Raw genomic sequence first — 20,712 nt, forward strand, 5'->3', positions numbered from 1 at the left:
AGGAGATGTGATGATGACGTGGCTGATTTATAGCCTTAAATGTGTACTTGTGAATTGTGACTATTGTTCTAGATTTTACTATAAGCATCTAGAATATATATATATATATATATATATATATATATATATATATATATATATATATGTTATATTTGATTATTCTAAAATAATAATAATAATAATAATAATAATAATAATAAATGATTTACTTAGGGCAAGATATAATTTAAATAAATTATATTTTAAATAAGACTTATTTTTTCTAATTTTTATTTTTTTTATATATATATTTCATTTGTTTATAGTTGTCAAATTCAAATCATACTAAATTATAAATTTCTGATATAGAAATTAAAATAATATAAGATTTTAATTTAAAATATATATCTTTTAATATGAAAAGTTATTTATTCAAGTTTTAATTTAAGAAAAAAAAAATTTGTTTTTGGTTGTTGAGGTAAGAATTTAAATTATAATTTAGAATTGTTATAATTAACTTTTAAGTAGTAAGAATATATTAATTTTAGTTTATTTTTTTTAAAAATTTATATATAAAATATTAATTTTCTTTTACATAAAAAAATCAAAAAAATATTTTATTATTTAATTGAATTTTATTTATTTTGAATATAAGATTTAACATTATTAGGAATATAAGAAATTAGGTTGATTTGATGATAATCTATTATTTCACAATAATAATTAATTAATTAACATGAGAATAATTATTTGTTGGCCACAAGAAAAAATCAATTATTCTTTCCAATAATAATAATATAAATTGATAAGTTGAAAATTTTCTAAATACAACCTAAATAAATCTATCATTTTTACCTTTATTAATTTTACATTAATTTCATTTGTCCAATCTTCTATACATAGGTAAAACAAATATTTTTTTTTTTAATTTTAATTTTATCAAACAATTATACCTAATAAATTTCTTTACAATAATCATCAAACAGTTATACCTAATAAATTTCTTTACAATAAATAGTGGTAATTAAGAAGCAATTATTGTTCCAATTTTATCTGCAACAAATTCCTTAATTATCAAAGCAGCATTGAACAAAGGATGCGATTTGCAGTTTTTTCCCAGGAATATAATAGCTTCTGCATTCTTAATTCTTTTGTTATATTTCAAAAGGTATTAATTAAATCTGTCTATTTATAATTTATTAATCATTTTAAATATTTTCAATTAATTTAGAATCTATTATATTTATTTGGCAGAAATTCTATACCCAAGATGAGTAAAAATGTGATATGGAAAATCATAATGCTAACCATTCTGAGTAAGAATTGTCATTAATATTTTTTAACTTTTAATAAAAAATTCTATTTTTTAAAAAAAAAATAAACTAAAAACTTATAGTAATGAACCAAAATATATTTTATGCTTGTTCAAAGATGACGCTGGCTAGTTTCTCAGCCTGTCTTTCTAGTGTCACCCCATTACTCATATTTCTTCTAACATAGAGTTTGGGGTATATAATTATTATTAAAGTGTTTATGTAAAGTGGATTTTAAGGAGTATTTTAGTCATTTTAAACAAATTTGGACAATTTAAATTGAATTAATAGAATGAAGCAAGTGAATTTAAAAAAGAGGCATGGGCAGGCAATGTTATTAGGAACAGTAATGGCAGCTGGTGGTGCTATTCTCATTTGCCTTTACAATGGACCAATCATTGCTGTCTCTTCCAAATCTCAAACATCAACTACCCATGAAGGATTTACAGAGAAATGAATTGAAGGTCCCGTGTTTGTCATCATCGCGAATGTCTCATATGTTGTTTATTGTGTTACTATGGTATATACGTCTTTTTGTTTATGATTATTTTTTTCGATTTTGTTTTGGTCTTAACTTCGATGGGTGAATTATTTCCTTCTAGGGTAGTGTTCTTGTGGAGTATCCTTCTCCTCTGGCAATAATATCGATAATATCATTCTTGGGAGCAATTATGAATGTTGGAGTTGCTTTAAGGTTGGAGCTCAAGCATCCCGCTTCTTAAATGATAGGATGGAATGTCATCTTTTTTTTTTGCATATGTATACACGGTAAGTAATGCTTATATGTAGTTTTAAGTGAAAAAATTATCAATTTTATTGGTAATTGTGCAGGGAATAAGCCTTTAGTCCAACATCAATGGTTCTTGTTATATTTATTGGCTTCATCAAACTAGGAGAGAACATTCATGTCGAAAGATTTTAAACTATTTCAATAGATTTCTTTTAAATGAATTTGAATTCAGACATAAAAAAATGTTTCTAACTTTTAATCATATCTATCTTTTTTTTGTAATCAGTTTAATAGGTACCTTCTTCATTATTGTGGATTTGTTCACTCTACTTTGGGGGAAAAGTGAAACTCAACCACCACGATCGGAAGAGGAACCGCTACGTGAAGAGCAAGAAATAGGATCGGAAGAGGAAGAGGAACCGCTACGTGAAGAGCAAGAAATGGGATCGGAAGAAGAACAGCTACGTGAAGAGCAAGAAATGGAAAGTAATATATGTGTACATATAGACAAGGGTTCCCATAAACCGCTACGTGAAGAGCAAGAAATGAGATCGGATGAGGAACAGCTACTTGAAGAGCAAGAAATGGAAAGTAATATAGTACATATAGAGAAAGGGCGAAACTATGTAGCGCTGGGCTCTAGCCAGGGTAAATTTTTTAAAACACTATGTATATATTTGTTTAATAAATATGGCTCTTTCAAGTTGACTTTGATTTTAATAAAATAATATAATTATTAATATTTTATTTATGCAAATAATAATTTTTAATATACAAATATTTATAATAACACATAAATAATAAATAAGATTTATTTATATAAGTTAAAGTATAAGAATTATATATAAAATAATATAAATTATATAAATATTATTTATTTTAAAATTATATTTATATAATTATATATTATTTTCATTAATTTCAATATAATTAATAATACAAATTACTTCTAAGATAAAAATTAAAACAATAATTTATATAAATATAAAAATAAAATAATCTTTTATATTTCTTAATTTTAAACTATTTAAAAAGTTTATAAAAGATTTAAATTAATTTTCATAAACAAGTTAAAACAATTATATTGATTTGATTCGGTATTTAAATAAATAAATATATATATTATTTATTCTTCCAAAACGATTTATAGACATTAATATTCTATAATCCTCTTCTTTTAGAGTATCCATTCACTCAATAATCTGTTTATGCTACGATTTTATATATATATATATTTTTTTTATTTTCATATTTTTTATATATTTTCACAAAATGAGACTGAAATCATTACATTAGACTTTTATAATTTTTTATGTATAGTAAAAAATTTCTTATTTAAAACCTAATTAATTAATTCTCACATATTCTTAACCTAATTCTTATTAGATTTCGTATATTTATTTTATTTACTAATTGTATTCGTGTAATATTTATATTCTTTTCAGAATTCGCCCTTGCATATAGATTTTTTAATAAAATAATGGATTAGATTCCTTGTTCTGTTAATACTAACATAGCCTATATTATAATAATAATAATAATAATAAATCCTCTTGTATTTTATTTATAATCTCAATAAATATGGTTTGGCGGGTTTCAAAATGATGTTATCATTATTAATTAACTAACATTAATCCCGCATATTTGCACGGTAAAAAATAAATAAATTAATATTTTAGATAAAATTAATATTTTTCAAATTTAATAAATTTAAAATTAGTTTTAATTCGTAAAAATTAAATTCAATCCAAAATTTAATGTTAATATATATTTTAAAATTCAATAAATATTTAAGTTAAATTTCCTCTTAATAAGAATGAAGTGAATTACACCATTTATCTGGTTAATTACTATAAATCGATCTAGAGATTTTACTTAAGGTTGTGTTATACATTTTTCTTTCATCTAAAGTAATCTTAAGCATGCTTTACACTATTACCGACCTCTTATCCATTACCGCGATCTTTTTTACCACCACTTCGACAAATCAACCATCAATCACACAATCAACATTTCATATCGTGACCTCAAACACTTTCACACACCAATTATCTTTCATCAAATCAATCACTAATCTCAATCGACCTCTCATATCATGACCTCACATTTTTCACATGCATCTTATCACACTTGACAAACCAATCATCAATCTCAATCGACCTCTAGTATCGTGAGCTCACACATATTCACATTTTGGTCAATCAAAATTTCATTCATATTATTTTTAACCACCGATATCTCCCCTTTAATCTTCTGACCTCGCACACTTTTACAATTCGATTAATCAAACACCTCATTCATATATTTTAACCACTAATATCTCATTTATTACAATCCTCTTTTATATTACCACGACCACTTTTTTTACCCCCACTTCGATAAACCAACCACCAAATCTCAATCGACATCTCATCTCGTGACCTCACATATTTTTACACACCTCTTATCCTAACATTTCATTTATATATTTTTAACCACTAATATCACATTTGTTACCAACCTCTTAAATTATTTCCCACTTCCAGCAAACCAACAACCAAATCACAATCGACATCTCATCTCATGACCTTTCACACACCTCTTATCCCTCGTCAAACAAAACATCAATCTCCTCAATTGACCTCTCATCTAATGACTCACACTTTTTCATATGCCTCTTTATTCTCTCGTCAAACCACTCATCAATCCTAATTTGGACATCTAATCTCGTGACCTCACACACACGTTTATACTCCGGTCAATCAACATATCATTTATATATTTTTAACCGTCGATATCTCCTTTTATTATTGGATTCTTATCCCGACAAATCAACCGAAAATCCACACCTTGCATATCATCATATTTACTCTTATCACGACTTCTTTTACCCTCACTTCAATAAATCAACAAACAATTCCCTAATCGACCACTTAGGTCAATCAACATCTCAGTCTTATATTTTTAACCACTAATATCTAGTTTATTAAGAGGACCTCTTTATATTTACCCCTATTTCGGCAAACCAATCACGAAATCCCAATTAACATTTTATCTCGTGACCTCACACATCTTTTATTCCTTTCCCAAAACACTCACCTTAGTCGACCTCTTATGACTCACATTTTTTCATATGTCTATTTATCCACATTGCAAACCACCAATATCATTCATATATTTTTAATCACTAATATCTAATTTGTTAAGAAGACCTCTTATATTTACCCACTTTGGCAAACCAACCACCACATCACAATGGACATTTCATCTCGTGACCTCACACACCTCTTATCCCCATGACAAATTATTCACCAAGCTTAGTCGACCTCTTATGACTCACAATTTTTTATATAAATCTTTATCCACTCGATAAATCACCCACCAAATCTTAATTGACCTATTGTGACTCACATTTTTTCATATGCCTCTTTATCCACTCAACAAACCACTCATCAATCTTACTCGACCTCTTCTACCCCCACTTCAAAAAATCAACAACCAAATCCAATTGATCACACACCTTTTATCCCTCGTCAAACCAACCACTAATCCCTCAATTGACCATCATCTTGTGACTCACAATTTTTCATATGCCTATTTATCCTCTTATATACATCTTTACCCCCTTAGAAAATAACCTACCAATCTTAGATGACATTTTTTACCCTCTTCAACAAATCAATAATCAATACCAATTGATCACACATCTCATCAAACCAATAAATCCTAGTTATTGGTTCAGTCCATTATGGAATGAAAGTATATGTCACTAGTAGAAAAATGGTCGTCTATAATAAAAGTTAGTAATGGCCTTATCGAGCCGTTACAGATATATAATATCAGTAACGGCCTTATAAAGCCGTTACTAATACTAGATATATGTATAAGGTCGTTACTAATGCTACATATCTGTAATAGTACTACGAAGAGTCATTAATGATACCACAATTTTATGTCCATTTTTTGAAAAGGATATCAGTAACGACATTAAGCAATGCCGTTACAAAAACTTCTTTACTATCTGTAACGACACTTTGAAAAGTCCTTATAAATACGATGTCTATCAGTTAATTTTCCGAAATTAGAGTATCAATAGCAGCTCTAAGGAATGTCGTTATAAATGCTTCTATACTATTGGTAACGGTTATGTGGAAAATCGTTACAGATACGACATTTGTCGATTCATATTCTGGAGTAAGGGTATTTGTAACGACATTATGTCAATACCGTTACAGATAGTAAAAGAGTTTCTATAATGGCTCTATGTCAATGTCGTTAATAAAACTCATTAAATGAGCATTTGTAACGGCTCATGATAGTGTCGTTACTAGTACTCATTTCACTAACCCATGAGCATTGTTTTTTCTTTTTTCTTTCTTTCTTCTCCGCTAATGCTCCGATCCGCTACCGTTGTCGTTTGCTGCTTCCGTTGACGCCATCGTCCATCCATGATTAGTCATTCGAACTGATCATTAAGTTAGTATATTTCGAATAAGATCTATATACACTAGGAGAAAAAGCACTTTCGGTAATGAAATTCAGTAACGACTATATATAGCTGTTACAGATATATTTTTATCAGTAACGGTAGTATTTCACCGTTACTGATAGAAATATATCTGTAACGACTATATACAGCTGTTACTGATTATATATGTCTGTAACGGCTCTTAGATAGGAGTCACCGTTACAGATAGATAATCTCTTTTTCGTTTTTTAGTTAAGATATCTGTAACGGTTTTGTCATATCACCGTTACAAAAGTTGAAGTATATCTGTAACGACATCATTATATAACTGTTACAGAAAACGCATTTAAAGAAACGATTCGAAGGGTTCTTATCTCTAACGGTTTTGTCATATCACCGTTACAAAAACTTAGGTATATCTGTAACGACATCATTCTATAACCGTTACAGAAAACACATTTAAAGAAACGATTCGAATGGTGCTTATCTGTAACGGTTTTGTCATATCACCGTTACAAAAGTTGAAGTATATCTCTGTAACGGCATCATTATATAATCGTTACAGAAAACGCATTTAAAGAAACGATTCGAAGGGTTCTTATCTATAACGATTTTGTCATATCACCGTTACAAAAACTTAGGTATATCTGTAACGACATCATTCTATAACCGTTACAGAAAACACATTTAAAGAAACGATTCGAAGGGTGCTTATATGTAACGGTTTTGTCATATCACCGTTACAAAAGTTGAAGTATATCTGTAACGACATCATTATATAACCGTTACAGAAAACGCATTTAAAGAAACGATTCGAAGGGTTCTTATTTGTAGCGGTTTTGTCATATCACCGTTACAAAAAGTTAGGTATATCTGTAACGGTATCATCATATAACCGTTACAAAAAGCTTATCTGGCAGTTCGTTTTCTTGTACAGTTATCTGTAACGACTCACGACAGTGCCGTTACAGATACTTAGAAATAAAATCATCCAGATCGCTTTCTTCTTTCCTTCTCTCTTTCTTCTCTCTTCTTCGCGCTCCCGTTTATTCTTCTCCGCAAGCATCAGTTGAAGTCGCTGTCGTCGGTTGAAGTCGTCGCTGTCAATCAGGTAAGTTTTCTTCTTCTCTCTCTTCCTCCGAGTTCAATCAGATCTCCTCCGTCATTCGCCGCGCCTCCGTCGATCAATCGTTGTTCATCTTCTTTCCTTCTCCGTTTACAGCATTAAAGAGTAAGTTCATCGCCCCTGTAAACATAGATTTGAGATTGACGAATGATTGTTATTCTTTTCATATTTGTTATTTAGGTTTCTTCATCGGCAGTTCTTCGCCGCCAATTCTTCGTCGCCGCTAGGTATGTTCTTTCAACTAAATCAAAATTAAAATCAAAATCAGCTTCTTTATCTATTGTCTAAATATTTCTTTTTCAACTATTTTCTAGGTTTACTGCATAATATTGTATTATTCAATCTTTTCTCTAAAATTATTAGCCTGATATGCTCTTGGGTGTTCTAATTGAATAGCTATCTAGGGTTTGGTGTTTAGGCAAATTGTTAAGCTTGTCTTTGATAGCTATCTGATTTGTTAAGCTAAGATAGCTATCTGATTTGTTAAGGCACATTGTTGTAGGATGGGAATTGAGAATAGGTGGGTGGACATTGTTGTAGGATGGGAATTGGAAATAGGTGGGTGGGTTGTATATTCAAATTATTATTATTAGAATACTGAATTATTTAATTAGTTAGGCTTTGATTTAACAATGATTTACTACCCAAAGAAGACAAAATCATTGCTTACGTGTGTGATTAAAGTCAGCCTATCTCTTCCACCTTCACACCCATACCCTTCCAAAAAGCCTCTGCCCTTTTTTTTCTGTCATTTTGTAAAATAGGACAAATAGATGAATAAATTACTAGTGATTTATGTATACTTTTTGTGGTAAAATAGGATGATGTATATTTGACTTGAGATTAAATCTGATAACATATTTTGCGTGGTTATTGGTATTCTTTTTGTGGTCTGAATTTTTGTCTATTTTTGGTGGATTGGTTCAAAATTATAGGGAAAGCATTTAAAGGTTGCAATTTTTATATATATGTATAAGCCAATTTTTCAATTCAACAAAGATTTATCTTTTTTTAGGTTCTTCCGTTGCCGTCCAATTCTTCTTCCATTCTTCTTTGATTCTTATTCCGTGCATTAGGTTAGCTCTTAAACTAACTTCATAATATGTTAGATTATATGATGTTAGATTACGATACATAATATGATTGTATGTTGTTAGATTATTGAATTGTATGTTAGATATGTTAGATTATTAAATTGTATGTTAGATAATTAGATTGGAGGTTAGACATGTTAGATTATGTTAGATAATTAGATTGGAGGTTAGACATGTTAGATTATGATAGATTGTTGGATTGTATATATGTTAGATTATTTGTATGTTATATTTTTGGATTGTGTTTAAGATTATTGTACAGGCTATGAATATGAATGATTTAGGAAAGATATACTTTATTTGACTTAGTAATATTTTGTCTAGTCCAATGGAAGTTCTGAAAAACATTGATGACTATACTTCGTACTGATCCAAAATATATCGAAGGGGTTGACAAGTTCATAGAATTTGCTGAAAAATTCACGGGTAGATCTTCAATTGCATGTCCTTGTGTAAAGTGTGCAAATCGAGTATATGAGAATAAACTTGTTGTTAGAACTCATCTGATTGTATTCGGCATCAGACAAAACTGTGGTTTTTGGCATTTTCACAGGGAACATAGAATTGAACATGAGAGTGTAATTGCTGCTAGTGAGAGTGATGAAGATGAATCAGATGATGAGCTTGTAGAAGAACCGATGAATGATGTACAACAAAATAACGAGACTAATATAATCGACGAACCTGTTGACGTTTATGAGGATCACCTAATAGAAGATATTATCGTTGATTTGTACTCTAATGACAATGATCATCCTAGTGAAAATGACCATCCCGTTGATGATGCTAAGGAATTTTACAAATTGTTGGATGATTCGAAACTACCTTTATACGAAGGTTCTCGTATTTCTAAAGTCTCATCTCTTCTTAAACTTCTTCACTTAAAAAACGTAGGTCAATGGACAAACACATCATTTAATTTATTGTTGGGATTATTGAAGGATGAAATTCTACCAGTTCCTAATTAGTTGCCAAATTCATATTATGAGTGTAAGAAATTCATTAAAGACATGGGTCTATCATACGAAAAAAATGATGCGTGTAAGAATGATTACATACTTTTTCGTAAACAACATAATACTTTGCAGATTTGTAAAGTTTGTGGGCTGTCCAGATGGAAGATTAATCAATCTACTAGTGCAATTCGTAAAAAAGTGAATGGCAAGTTTATTCTCAATAAGGTGTTGCGATATTTTCCATTAAAACCGAGGTTGCAAAGACTTTTTATGTGTTCCAAAACCGCTCCAATGATGACTTGGCATAAAGATAATAATTCTGAAGATGATGTGATGAGGCATCCGGCTAATTCAATGACATGGAAGACCTTCGATAACTTGTATCCAGATTTTACAGCAGACCCTCGAAATGTGCGACTTTCTTTGGCAAGTGACGGATTCCAACCCTTTGCTAACGGGAAAACATCGTACAGCATTTGGCCAGTAATTCTCATCCCATATAATGTCGCTCCCACTATATGTATGAACACCAGCAACTTTCTTCTACTCATGTTAATTCCCGGACCAAAGGATCCGGGAGATTGCATTGACTTATATCTTGAGCCACTTATTTAAGAGTTGATGGAATTGTGGCATACCGGTGTGAAGACATACGATGCAAGCAAAAAACACTTTTTTAACTTGCGGTCAGCTCTTATGTGGACTATTAATGATTTCCCCGCATATGCAAATTTGTCTAGATGGAGTACAAAAGGGAAATTTGCATGTCCATATTGTAATCAGAACACCGCATCATTAAGGTTGACAAATTACCAGAAGGAGTGTTACATGAGTCATCGACGATTCCTCCCGCCTAATCATCGTTGGCGCAAAGAGACTGATACGTTTGACGCACGTACTGAGCATAAAGGTCCTCTTGTTCTACTATCGGGTTCCGAAATTCAATTGCAAGCACGAGATCTAAAGGAAATTTGTTTGACAAAGTACATGCCCAAGAAAACGAAATTGATTCATGAATCCCGGGGTGATAACTGGAACATATTTAGTATATTTTTCCAATTGCCTTATTGTAAATCGTTGATGTTGAGACATAACTTGGATGTCATGCATATTGAGAAGAATATATGTGATAGTTTGTTGTGAACTTTAATGAATTTCAAAGAAAAGACCAAGGATGGGATTAAAGCGAGAAAAGATTTGGTCATATTGAACATAAAGCATTCCTTACATCCTGTTGAGGTTGATGGTGTTCTTCGGTGTCCAGCAGCCCCTTATACACTAACAGCAGAACACAAGAAACGATTATGCCAGTTTTTGAAAGATGTTAAAATGCCGGACGGTTTTTGTTCAAATATTGGCGTATGTGTAAACGTAGATGACAAAAAAAATATCAGGATTAAAGAGTCACGATAATCACATTTTATTACAGTATCTCATTCCACTAGCTACACGTGGCTTACTTCCTAATGATGTGTATGATGCTGTTGTGAATTTGTCAAGATTTTTTCGGTTTCTTTGCCAAAAAAGTTTACAACGCGATTTATTGGAGAAACTACATGACGACATTGTCTTGGCACTTTGTAAAATGGAGAAAATCTTTCCACCATCTTTTTTTGATATAATGGTGCACTTGCCAGTTCATTTAGCTTTTGAGGCTTGCCTTGGAGGGCCTGTCCAATATCGATGGATGTATCTAGTTGAACGGTATATGAGCACACTCAAGAAATACCTAAGGAACAAGAACTCTCTAGAAGGTTCAATTAGCGAGAGTTACCTTGTGAATGAGAGTATGAGCATGTGTGCCCGATATTTAGAGGATCAAGAATCACGAGATGCCTCGATACAAACTAGTAATACATTGTCTATATTCTTTGTTATGGAAGAGCTATCTAATGGCACGTCATACACATATCAACTAGGGGATCGTCAACGTGCTCATTCGTACATTTTAAAAAATTGTCGCGAAGCTGAAGAATATTATAAGTAAGTACTTATAAGCTTATCTAATTTCATTACTGCTTATAGTTGGTTTAAGTACTTTTAGAATTAAGTTAATTTAACACTTGTGCAGCGATTTCATGCAATCATGTCAACCCAATATTTCCAATGAAGAACGAGATAAACAATACGTTAGTTATTTCAAAGGAAAAGTAAGTATACAATGAATAATTTCCAATATTCTTTTAAACATCACATTCTATATTGGGTTAACATTAATTTCTAATGAATAATAGGTTGAACAATTAATCGATGACTCCGATAGAACAATGAATCTTAAGATTTTAGGTGGCCGACCCACAATATATGCTAAAAAGTATAACTCGTGCAAAATAAATGGGTACAAATTTAACACAGAGAAACACGACGAGAGCTTGACCACCCAAAATAGCGGTGTATTGGTTGTTGGAAATAATGGGGCAGCGACAATTAACTACTATGGAGTGCTCAATGAAATCATGGAAGTATCGTTCTTTAGTGGAAGACGCGTGGTTCTCTTCAAATGTAGATGGTTTGATGTTCTTCACAAAGATCGGGGCATTAAGGTTGACAAGTACGGTTATGTTAGTATCAATATGAACAGGACTCTACTAACTCAAATGAATGACCCATTCATAATGGCAAGGCAAGCACAACAAGTGTTTTACTCTACGGATATGGCATCAAAGAGTGAATGGAAAATTGTTACTCCAATAAATCCCCGCTATTATAATTAAGGTTTACTTGTGTTTATTAAGGAATGGGTTAAAATCGCACATTTTTCTAATAAATATTACATTCTATATTTACAGCGATCATGCCACCTAAGGGTAGAAGAGCAGGTAGGGGCTTTGGGCATGCGTTAGATAACCTCGTTCAGAGGACTAAGGATCAGTCTGAGGACCCTTTAGCTGTAATCAACTCTATTGGTGACATCGATTTGGACGAGGAATTAGGGAGTGATGATGATATGGTCGTTGATGGTGTACCAAATACCATAGATGATGATGAGACACAACTCCCGTCTGAGCATGACGCAGGTACCAGTGTTTGATTATGTATGTTCTTATTGATCTCTATATAATTTTTTTATTCATTTTTAGGAACTTCTTCAAGGAGGAGACGGGGTAAGAACAAAAATACTGCAGTTGGTAAGTTGCAGCCTGAAGAGAAGATGTCACTGGTGTTCAATCCGATAGATGGTAAACCCATGTGCGATAATAGGACTACATGGTTGAGGCATATTGGGAGTTTCATTCGGGACTCCACTTCAATACCGCACAAGACCCTACTTTGGACAGACCTGAGCTCTACCCAGCTAGACCACATATGGCGGGCTATCACGGTAAGTTATTCGTTTTGATGTATTAATCACAATCTATAATTGTATTTAAAGATTAAATTGTTCTTTTTTAGGATCCTTTTGAGTCTACGGAGGGGAACATCGACACTTATCGTCGTGAAGGGCTACATCACGCAAAACAACTTTGGGATAGGTGGAGATGTCAATGGAACACTTTGTATGTTAAGCCCTTTGAAAATGACGTGACAGCGATTCGGGTCAATCCCCCCCGGAGATCGCACTTAGTGATTGGCATTATCTTCTAGAGCGTCGCTTCTTCACTCCGGAGTTCAAGGTAAGTTATTATTTTTTTAACGAACTCTTATTTTAATAATCTATTAAACAAAAAACTATTCAAAATTTCAGAAAACAAGTATTTCAAATACGAGTAATAGGGCGAATGTCGTGTACAAGAATCATGCGGGTAGCATCTCTTTTTCACAAGTCGAGAGGCAGCTGGTGCGTTTTCTCAATTCATAAAAAGTTTCGAATGTTTTTTTAGTTTATTATAATGTATAATTGAATTTGTACAGGAGAGGACTACTGGAAAATCGCTTAATTTCACTAACCTATTTCTCCACACACATACTAAGAAACCATGTCTACAGGATCCAAATCCGGAGATCCCCGATATTATTATTGAGAAAGTGGTAAGTGTGATTTATTTTATATGTTTAATTTGTGTTTATACTAATCCAAAAATAATTGTGTTTGTAGTCTGCGTTGCGCACTGCTATAGAAGAAGACCCGACTAGAAATGAACTGCAGTTGATAGAGTACGCTTTCGGGTCTCAAGGACATGGTAGAGTTGTAGGTATGGGGGCAGGCGTACGACCAACATCGTTTAGAGCAGATGCTCGAGGTTCTTCAAGCAGTCATCATCGCACAAACACTCAACAATTATGCGAGGACAACCAAGTTCTACAAGAAGAAATGCGCAAAATGCGAGAGGAACGTGAATTGGAGATGAGGAAGTTTCGAGAGGAGCGTGAAGCAGAGAAGATAGAGCTGCGAGAGGAGATTGAGGCTCAGAGACGACTGTCGCGTGAAGAGATTGAGGCTAAGAGACAAATGTTACGTAAAGTTATTGAGGCTGAGAGACAGCGTTGCGAGGCTGAGAGACTGCGTTCTGAGGCTGAACGTGACCAATATAGGGAAGAAATGCTTCAGATGAAGAATTAGATGACAATGATGTTATCTATGTTTCCTAGTGGCCTTCCTCCCCGTCTTCCACCTCCTACTTGATTGTGGGTATTTTTATGTATTTTGGGTGTTTTGAATTATGATATTTGTGTATTTTGAATTATGATATTTGGGTATTTAGAATTATGATATTTGGATATTTAGAATTATGATATTTGGGTATTTTGAATTAATGAGATTTTTGGGTATTTTGGATTATAAAATTTGTCTATTTTCGGATTACAGGCAAAATTTGTGTATTTGGGTATTTTGAATTAATAATTAAAATAAAAAATGAAATATTAAAAATTTCTGTAACGGTTTTATAATTAAGAATGTCGTTACAGATTCTTCATAACAGTAACGGTTCTTTAATTCATGTGTCGTTACAGATATTAATAACAGTAACGGTTCTTTAATTCAAGTGTCGTTACAGAAGCTAATAACAGTAACGGGTCTTTAATTCAAGTGTCGTTACAGATGCTAATAACAGTAACGATTCTTTAATTCAAGTGCCGTTACAGATGTTAATAACAGTAACAGTTATTCTATTCAAGTGTCGTTACAGATAATTATAATAGTAACGGTTTTAGTGTCGTTACAGATACTGATAACAGTAACGGTGTTGAATAGCCGTTACCAATAGTTCGTAAGTATCTGTAACGTGCGTGTCTGTAACGAGTCGTAACGGCGTTATATGCCCTTACTGAAGATCAATAGTAACGGTTTATAGTGTTTTCTGTAACGGCGTTAGCCCTTACTGATGCCTGTTTTTTTACTAGTGATATATTATATATTTCGAATTTGGCAGGAAATTGATCAAGCTCAATCGACAATTTTGGCCATATTGAGGTAGTTTCCGAATTAGGTTCTTCGATCAAGCTCTATATCATCAGGTTAGGTTAGTGTTTCTTTGATATTAAAACAGTTATATTATTGGAATTTGTTAGATTATGATATGTTGTTGGTTAGATATGTTAGATTATTGGATTGTATGTTAGATTATTAGATTATTTGAATGTTAGATTATACTAGATTATTGGATTGTGTATTAATTAGATTATTGGATTGTATGTTAATTAGATTATGATAGATTATTGGACTGTATGTTATTTATATATTAGATATTGTAGACATGAAAATTAAACATACCCAAATTTATAAATTTAAAATATTATTTTTAATTTTTTAAATTCAAAATAATCCAAAGGAATAATTAAAACATAATTAAGGGTTAATTATTATGATAATTAAATCCTAATTAGGAAAATTATTCAAAAATATCCAAAAAATAATTTGAGGTTAAAATATTATATTTATTTTACTCAAATTAAGCCTATTATGAATTAATCGTGAATTAGGTGTAATTTATGACTTAAAAAACAATTAAATAAATTCGTCAAAATTTCCAAAAATACCCAAAAAAAAATATGAACATAATTTTTATTATGTTGATATAAATGTTTTTTTTGAAATTTTTGGTGAAGAAAAATGTGAAAAAGGATTAAAAATCGATTTCAAATTACCTTTTAATAAAAATAAAATCTGATAATCCAATGTAGCAAAAGTTATTTTTAATTTTTGCAGCAGGATCATAGAACATCAGATGAGCGCACAAACATCATCCAACGCCCATGAACACGCCACACAACATGTTGTAGTGAAGGCAGCGCACCTACCACACTAGATCAACTAACGGGATAAACTAACCCCGTTAGCCTAATCGTTGATAGATTGGACGGAACGCAAGCGACGTCCTTGAAATGACGTCGTTTTGATTTTCTTCTTCGCTGGAACATGCCGCTGGCCGGGTTCGCGATCGTTGTCAGACGTTTCTTCCAGAAGAGACAACTCATCCTACAAACAACCTTATCCCTCCATTTTTCGGCCACGTCTTTGTCTTATCTCCACCATCCTTATCACCAACCCTATGAAGCCTACCTTATCCTCTAGCTAGGCTGTAACGAAGGGGATAAGATCGGAGATCATCAAATCCAACTTAAATTGAGCTTCCTCAACCAACCTAGCTCGACTATAAATAGTCCCTAGGTCCTTCAACATCAAACCATCAAACTAAAACCCAATATTCTGATCTAAATCTGAAGATCAAAGAACTCCGACAAACAGTTTTTTAAACTTGCTCCGGTGATCCAAGCTTTGATCCAGACTTCGGGATAGCTTCCAACACCTCCAAGGAGTGTTCTCCAGTTGTTGGTATGCTTTCAAATCATTTGTATCTTGATTTGTGATTGAAAATTTGATTTTTTTTTCAAATTGTAAGAGTTTGATCGGTTTAATCTGATCTATGATTTAATTATGTGATTTTTTTGTTTATAATCATTCACTATATCATGTATGAACTTTCTGTTGAAAGAAATCATATCAAATCTAATTGAATCAAAATTTTCAAAAAGTTAAACTTGGAAACTGGATTTTGTAAAATTTCATATTCTTAAGTTTAATCTGGATTTTTTTTATTCGAATAACTGTTAAACATGTTTGTAAACATGTTGGAATAAATTTCCCAATGACTGTAACATCGTTTTGATCATGTTTGAACAAAATGTATTTTTGAAATTTTGAGATTTTGATTTCATCTTCAAAAATCGTTTTATGATGTAATGATGTTCTTGTTTTGATTGTGTTCGACTATGTTCATCATTTCAAAGCCAATGGAACAAAAATTAGGCCTTGTAATGGCCTAATTTAAAAAATCTCAAAATTTAACCTAAAAATGTTTTCTTGAAATTGATCTTTGTAAAGATCCAATAATCGTGATTTATATTAAAGCTTTTATTCTTCATAATCATATGAACCAACTGTAGCTTACAGATCATGATTCCATGATCTGAATCAAAAGTTATAACTATTGTAATCTTTTATCAAATCAAGAACACACTGGTCCTCTAGGACTGAGTCCTATAAGATCGGGACTAGGAGACAAGATCGGTACTCTTCGGTCCTAACCGAGAGCAATGATCGGTAAAATTAACCTAGGATAGAGACTAAAGATCGGTGTTTTTGAGTCAGGACTGAGAGCTAGGACCGTTGTTATTGAGTAGAGGATCGACGACTTCAACCGAGGTTTCTAGTCCATGACCAATGAACTCGACTTGGGATCGAGACTTCTAGTTCCACATCATTTGAATGCTTATCATCTAGGTCAAGTAACTAAGCACTCATAAACTTTAATACAACAAAATGTACAACCAACTCTCTACTCTGACATGCAAAATGATAAACGAATATTGCATTCCCCTGCGCACTAAAACTTCGTACGCCAGACATATAACAAACGTGCCGTTGCCACGTATTGACAAAATGGATTCGATTGTTGTCATGCCTCAAGTATAAAAAGGGATCAGAGAACAACGGTGAAGCCTTTCTCTCTAATCTCTCTCTCGGTTCTTCTCTCTCTCTCTCTCTCCGGTGCTCATTTTGCAAGTCACTACGTTACGCATACACAAGACGATATACGTTGAGAGAAGTTAACATACACGATGGTCATACAAAGATAGTTTACTTGATAATCTTTTGTATCATTCAATAATAATCTAACTTGTGTAAGTTGAACAGATAGTTGTCTGTTCAACAAGATAGTGTGAGAGCTAGAAGTTCAGACAGACAAGTGTTAAGACCTGTGATCTGAGTGAGTTTGTGTAGTGTCTATACAAATCAAAGTCTTCTAGTGGAATCCTTCTGAAAACAGAAAAAGGGTGACGTAGGAGTTTTTATCTCCGAACATCCATAAAATCTTGTGTTGTCTTTTCATTGTTTCATTCATTCTTATATATGCCGTTTCAAATCCTGTAAGCATTTTCCGCACTTGAAACCGTTTAAGAGTTTTCTACGATTTGTCCAAGAATAGAAATATATTTTCAATTCTTAACATGATTAAAATCGCATTTAAGTAAAAAATAGAACAATAGTATTCAATCCCCTTATACTATTGTCTTCGATCCTAACATAAATTATGTACAAATTTTATCTTACAACGAAACTACAATATTCTCTAAGTAATTGTGCGAGAGGAGGGATGCCTTGAGGTAGGACACTAGCTTTAAGGCCTGCATCTTGTCCTACATTTTCAAGGGCAACATCCACAATATAAGCCTATACAAATCAAACAAACAAGAAAACAGAAATGTTAAATCCAAATTTTAGAGTAAATTATCAAAAACATGTTAATCTAGAACAACAACTTGTACCAAGCAGTAATAAGTAAAATCACACATTTGATTCCCATGTGTGGATAATTCTCAATCAAGAATTCTAATGACCTTTTTTTAAATCAAGATCCATCAAATAATTAGTGTTAGTGGCTTATGAATGAATGATTTACAGAAAAACTCTATAGAGTGTTGTTCACCTCAACAAGATGGAAAACAATATTGTCAATTCGAAAGTCGCCATGGACTAGGCATGTAGAAGCTTGTGAATTATCTTCGGCAAGAATATGTTGTCGTAACCAATCAACAAGCTCTAACAACTTAGGGTTTCTACCGGATTGTCTTCACCAATCGAAGCAATATATTTCCTCGCCCACCTTTCTACCTAAAGATATAACCAACATTTGTTTTCTTTTAAAAAAAACTAAAGTGAGATGGTTTCGAGAAACTCATTCACCTGTCGCTTACAGTAGTTACTTGGTTGCCCATAATTTTCTAAGCCAATTGCATGGACATTGACATAATATAGAGAAGCTAAAGTTTTAACAACTGAACTATACATAGACACACATAATTGAACTATACACAAATTGTATCTTACCTATGTTGGTGAGAATCGCCGGAAGAACAAATAACAAGACATTCATTATACCCTTCATTCTCACATATCTCAAAACATATATAATCATCCTCCTATCCATGAGAAAAAAAATTATGAGTTATAGAGTAATAATATTGATGAATAATGAATGATATAAAGTATTTTTGTCGCAATAGTTGTTAAAGAAGGTCGTAATTATACCTGTTAAGAAATGCGAGAAGATTTTTTAGGGTTTTATCTGGTTAACAAACGATTTTATCTGAACACTTTGAAAAGATGATTAAAATTAGAAAAGAAGATGAACATTCTCTTGCAAATCTAGTTAAAGTGAATCTGCAAAAAGAATGCAAGAACTCGACGGGCGATTTTTAACAGAGAAATCGCAAATGTCCAACAGCAAGTCGTTACGCATTTCATGGGATCCAATATTGCATTAGCATCATCCTAAAGACCACGAAGATCCTTCGACTCCATCCCCAACAAAGCCATTTTTACGAGAAGATTGTAGCGGAAAAGATGTGTGCTAGGGTTTAAAAAATCGATGAGAGAGAAAGTAATAGTGAAAGTGCAGCAGAAAATTTTCTATTTATTTAAATTATTATTTCAGTGAAGCTAGTTTAACTTTTATTAACAATGTAAATAAAAGTGAAGCAAGCACAAATAAATGATCGATTGATTAATGTAAATACCTAATAAAGTTTTACTAGGTAGCGTTTGTTTCACTATTTTCAGTGTTGTAAATATATATCTAGTGAAGCAAGCCTCATCAGGTAGCGCTTGTTTCACTACTTTTAGCGCTGTAAATACCTAGTGAAGCAAGTCTTATCAAGTAACACTTGTTTGACTCCTAATAGCGTTGTAAATACCTAGTGAAGCAATCTCCACTCGTTAGCACTTGTTTCATCCTTTATTATTCTCTAGTAGGGTTTACATAAAGGCATAAATGTTTTTACATTAACATGTAATTTGTTTTACATTACATGAAGGCATATAAATTTCTAAATAGAAGTGAAGCGAAGGAAGCTTCATTGAATAGTGCATCGCTTCATTCAGCTTGACTCCTTTGCGCTTCTCATGAACCCATAAATAAATTTGGGCTCTGATATTTCTTTTTTTTATTTCAACTCGCTACTTAATTTAATAATAAAATAATAACGTTGTATTATGATTGGTCCGAAATAGGAAAACACTTTATTCGAACCGAGCTGAAAAAACAACCTATCTTATTTTATAAACTCAAATAACTAAATATAACATTATAATCTTAATAGGAAAATATAAATATAAATTGAAGTAATGACGCTTTTTGTGTGTGTTTATACTATAACTAATTAAATTTTACTTAGTATTTGTAAGTATCTCAATTTTTTCCTGCACAAGTTTCGTTTTCATTTCCAAATTCATTGGCTTTATCACCACTATAAGATTAAATCTATTAGAATCGTATCTAAATTTCATTAAAAAAATAAACAAAAGAAAAATGCATGTTATTGATCTATATAATAAAATAAATGAACACAAAAAAATAGGAGAAATGAAATACTCATACATCAGCGTATAATTATTTCATGGGTTGTTTCTGAATGACAATAACGATGGAAAGCATCGTTGTTTTTTTATAGTTTTTTTGTCGCTAAAGAAAATTAGCGACAATAAACTAGGTATATTTTATTTTATTATTTAATAATGGTGTATCTAATTTAAGGTCTCTCTCCTATGCTAACTTCCATACATCCATGCAGAGAAATCCGAAGAAATTGGAAAGACCATAAACCTAAAACAGACTCTACCAAAGA

The 20,712-nt window shown here is 31.9% G+C and overlaps 1 protein-coding gene across 1 annotated transcript; it reads left to right on the forward strand.

Moving 5' to 3' along the window:
• Nucleotides 1–10,266: 10,266 nt before the first annotated feature.
• Nucleotides 10,267–12,359, forward strand: LOC124935335. The gene is made up of 5 exons (XM_047475775.1): nucleotides 10,267–10,690; nucleotides 10,808–11,004; nucleotides 11,075–11,586; nucleotides 11,717–11,795; nucleotides 11,880–12,359. The coding sequence occupies exons 1-5, from the start codon at nucleotides 10,267–10,269 to the stop codon at nucleotides 12,357–12,359; spliced, it is 1,692 nt and encodes a 563-aa protein (XP_047331731.1).
• Nucleotides 12,360–20,712: the final 8,353 nt, after the last annotated feature.

The sequence above is a fragment of the Impatiens glandulifera genome, chromosome 4, assembly GCF_907164915.1.
Source record: "Impatiens glandulifera chromosome 4, dImpGla2.1, whole genome shotgun sequence".
Lineage (NCBI taxonomy): Eukaryota > Viridiplantae > Streptophyta > Magnoliopsida > Ericales > Balsaminaceae > Impatiens > Impatiens glandulifera.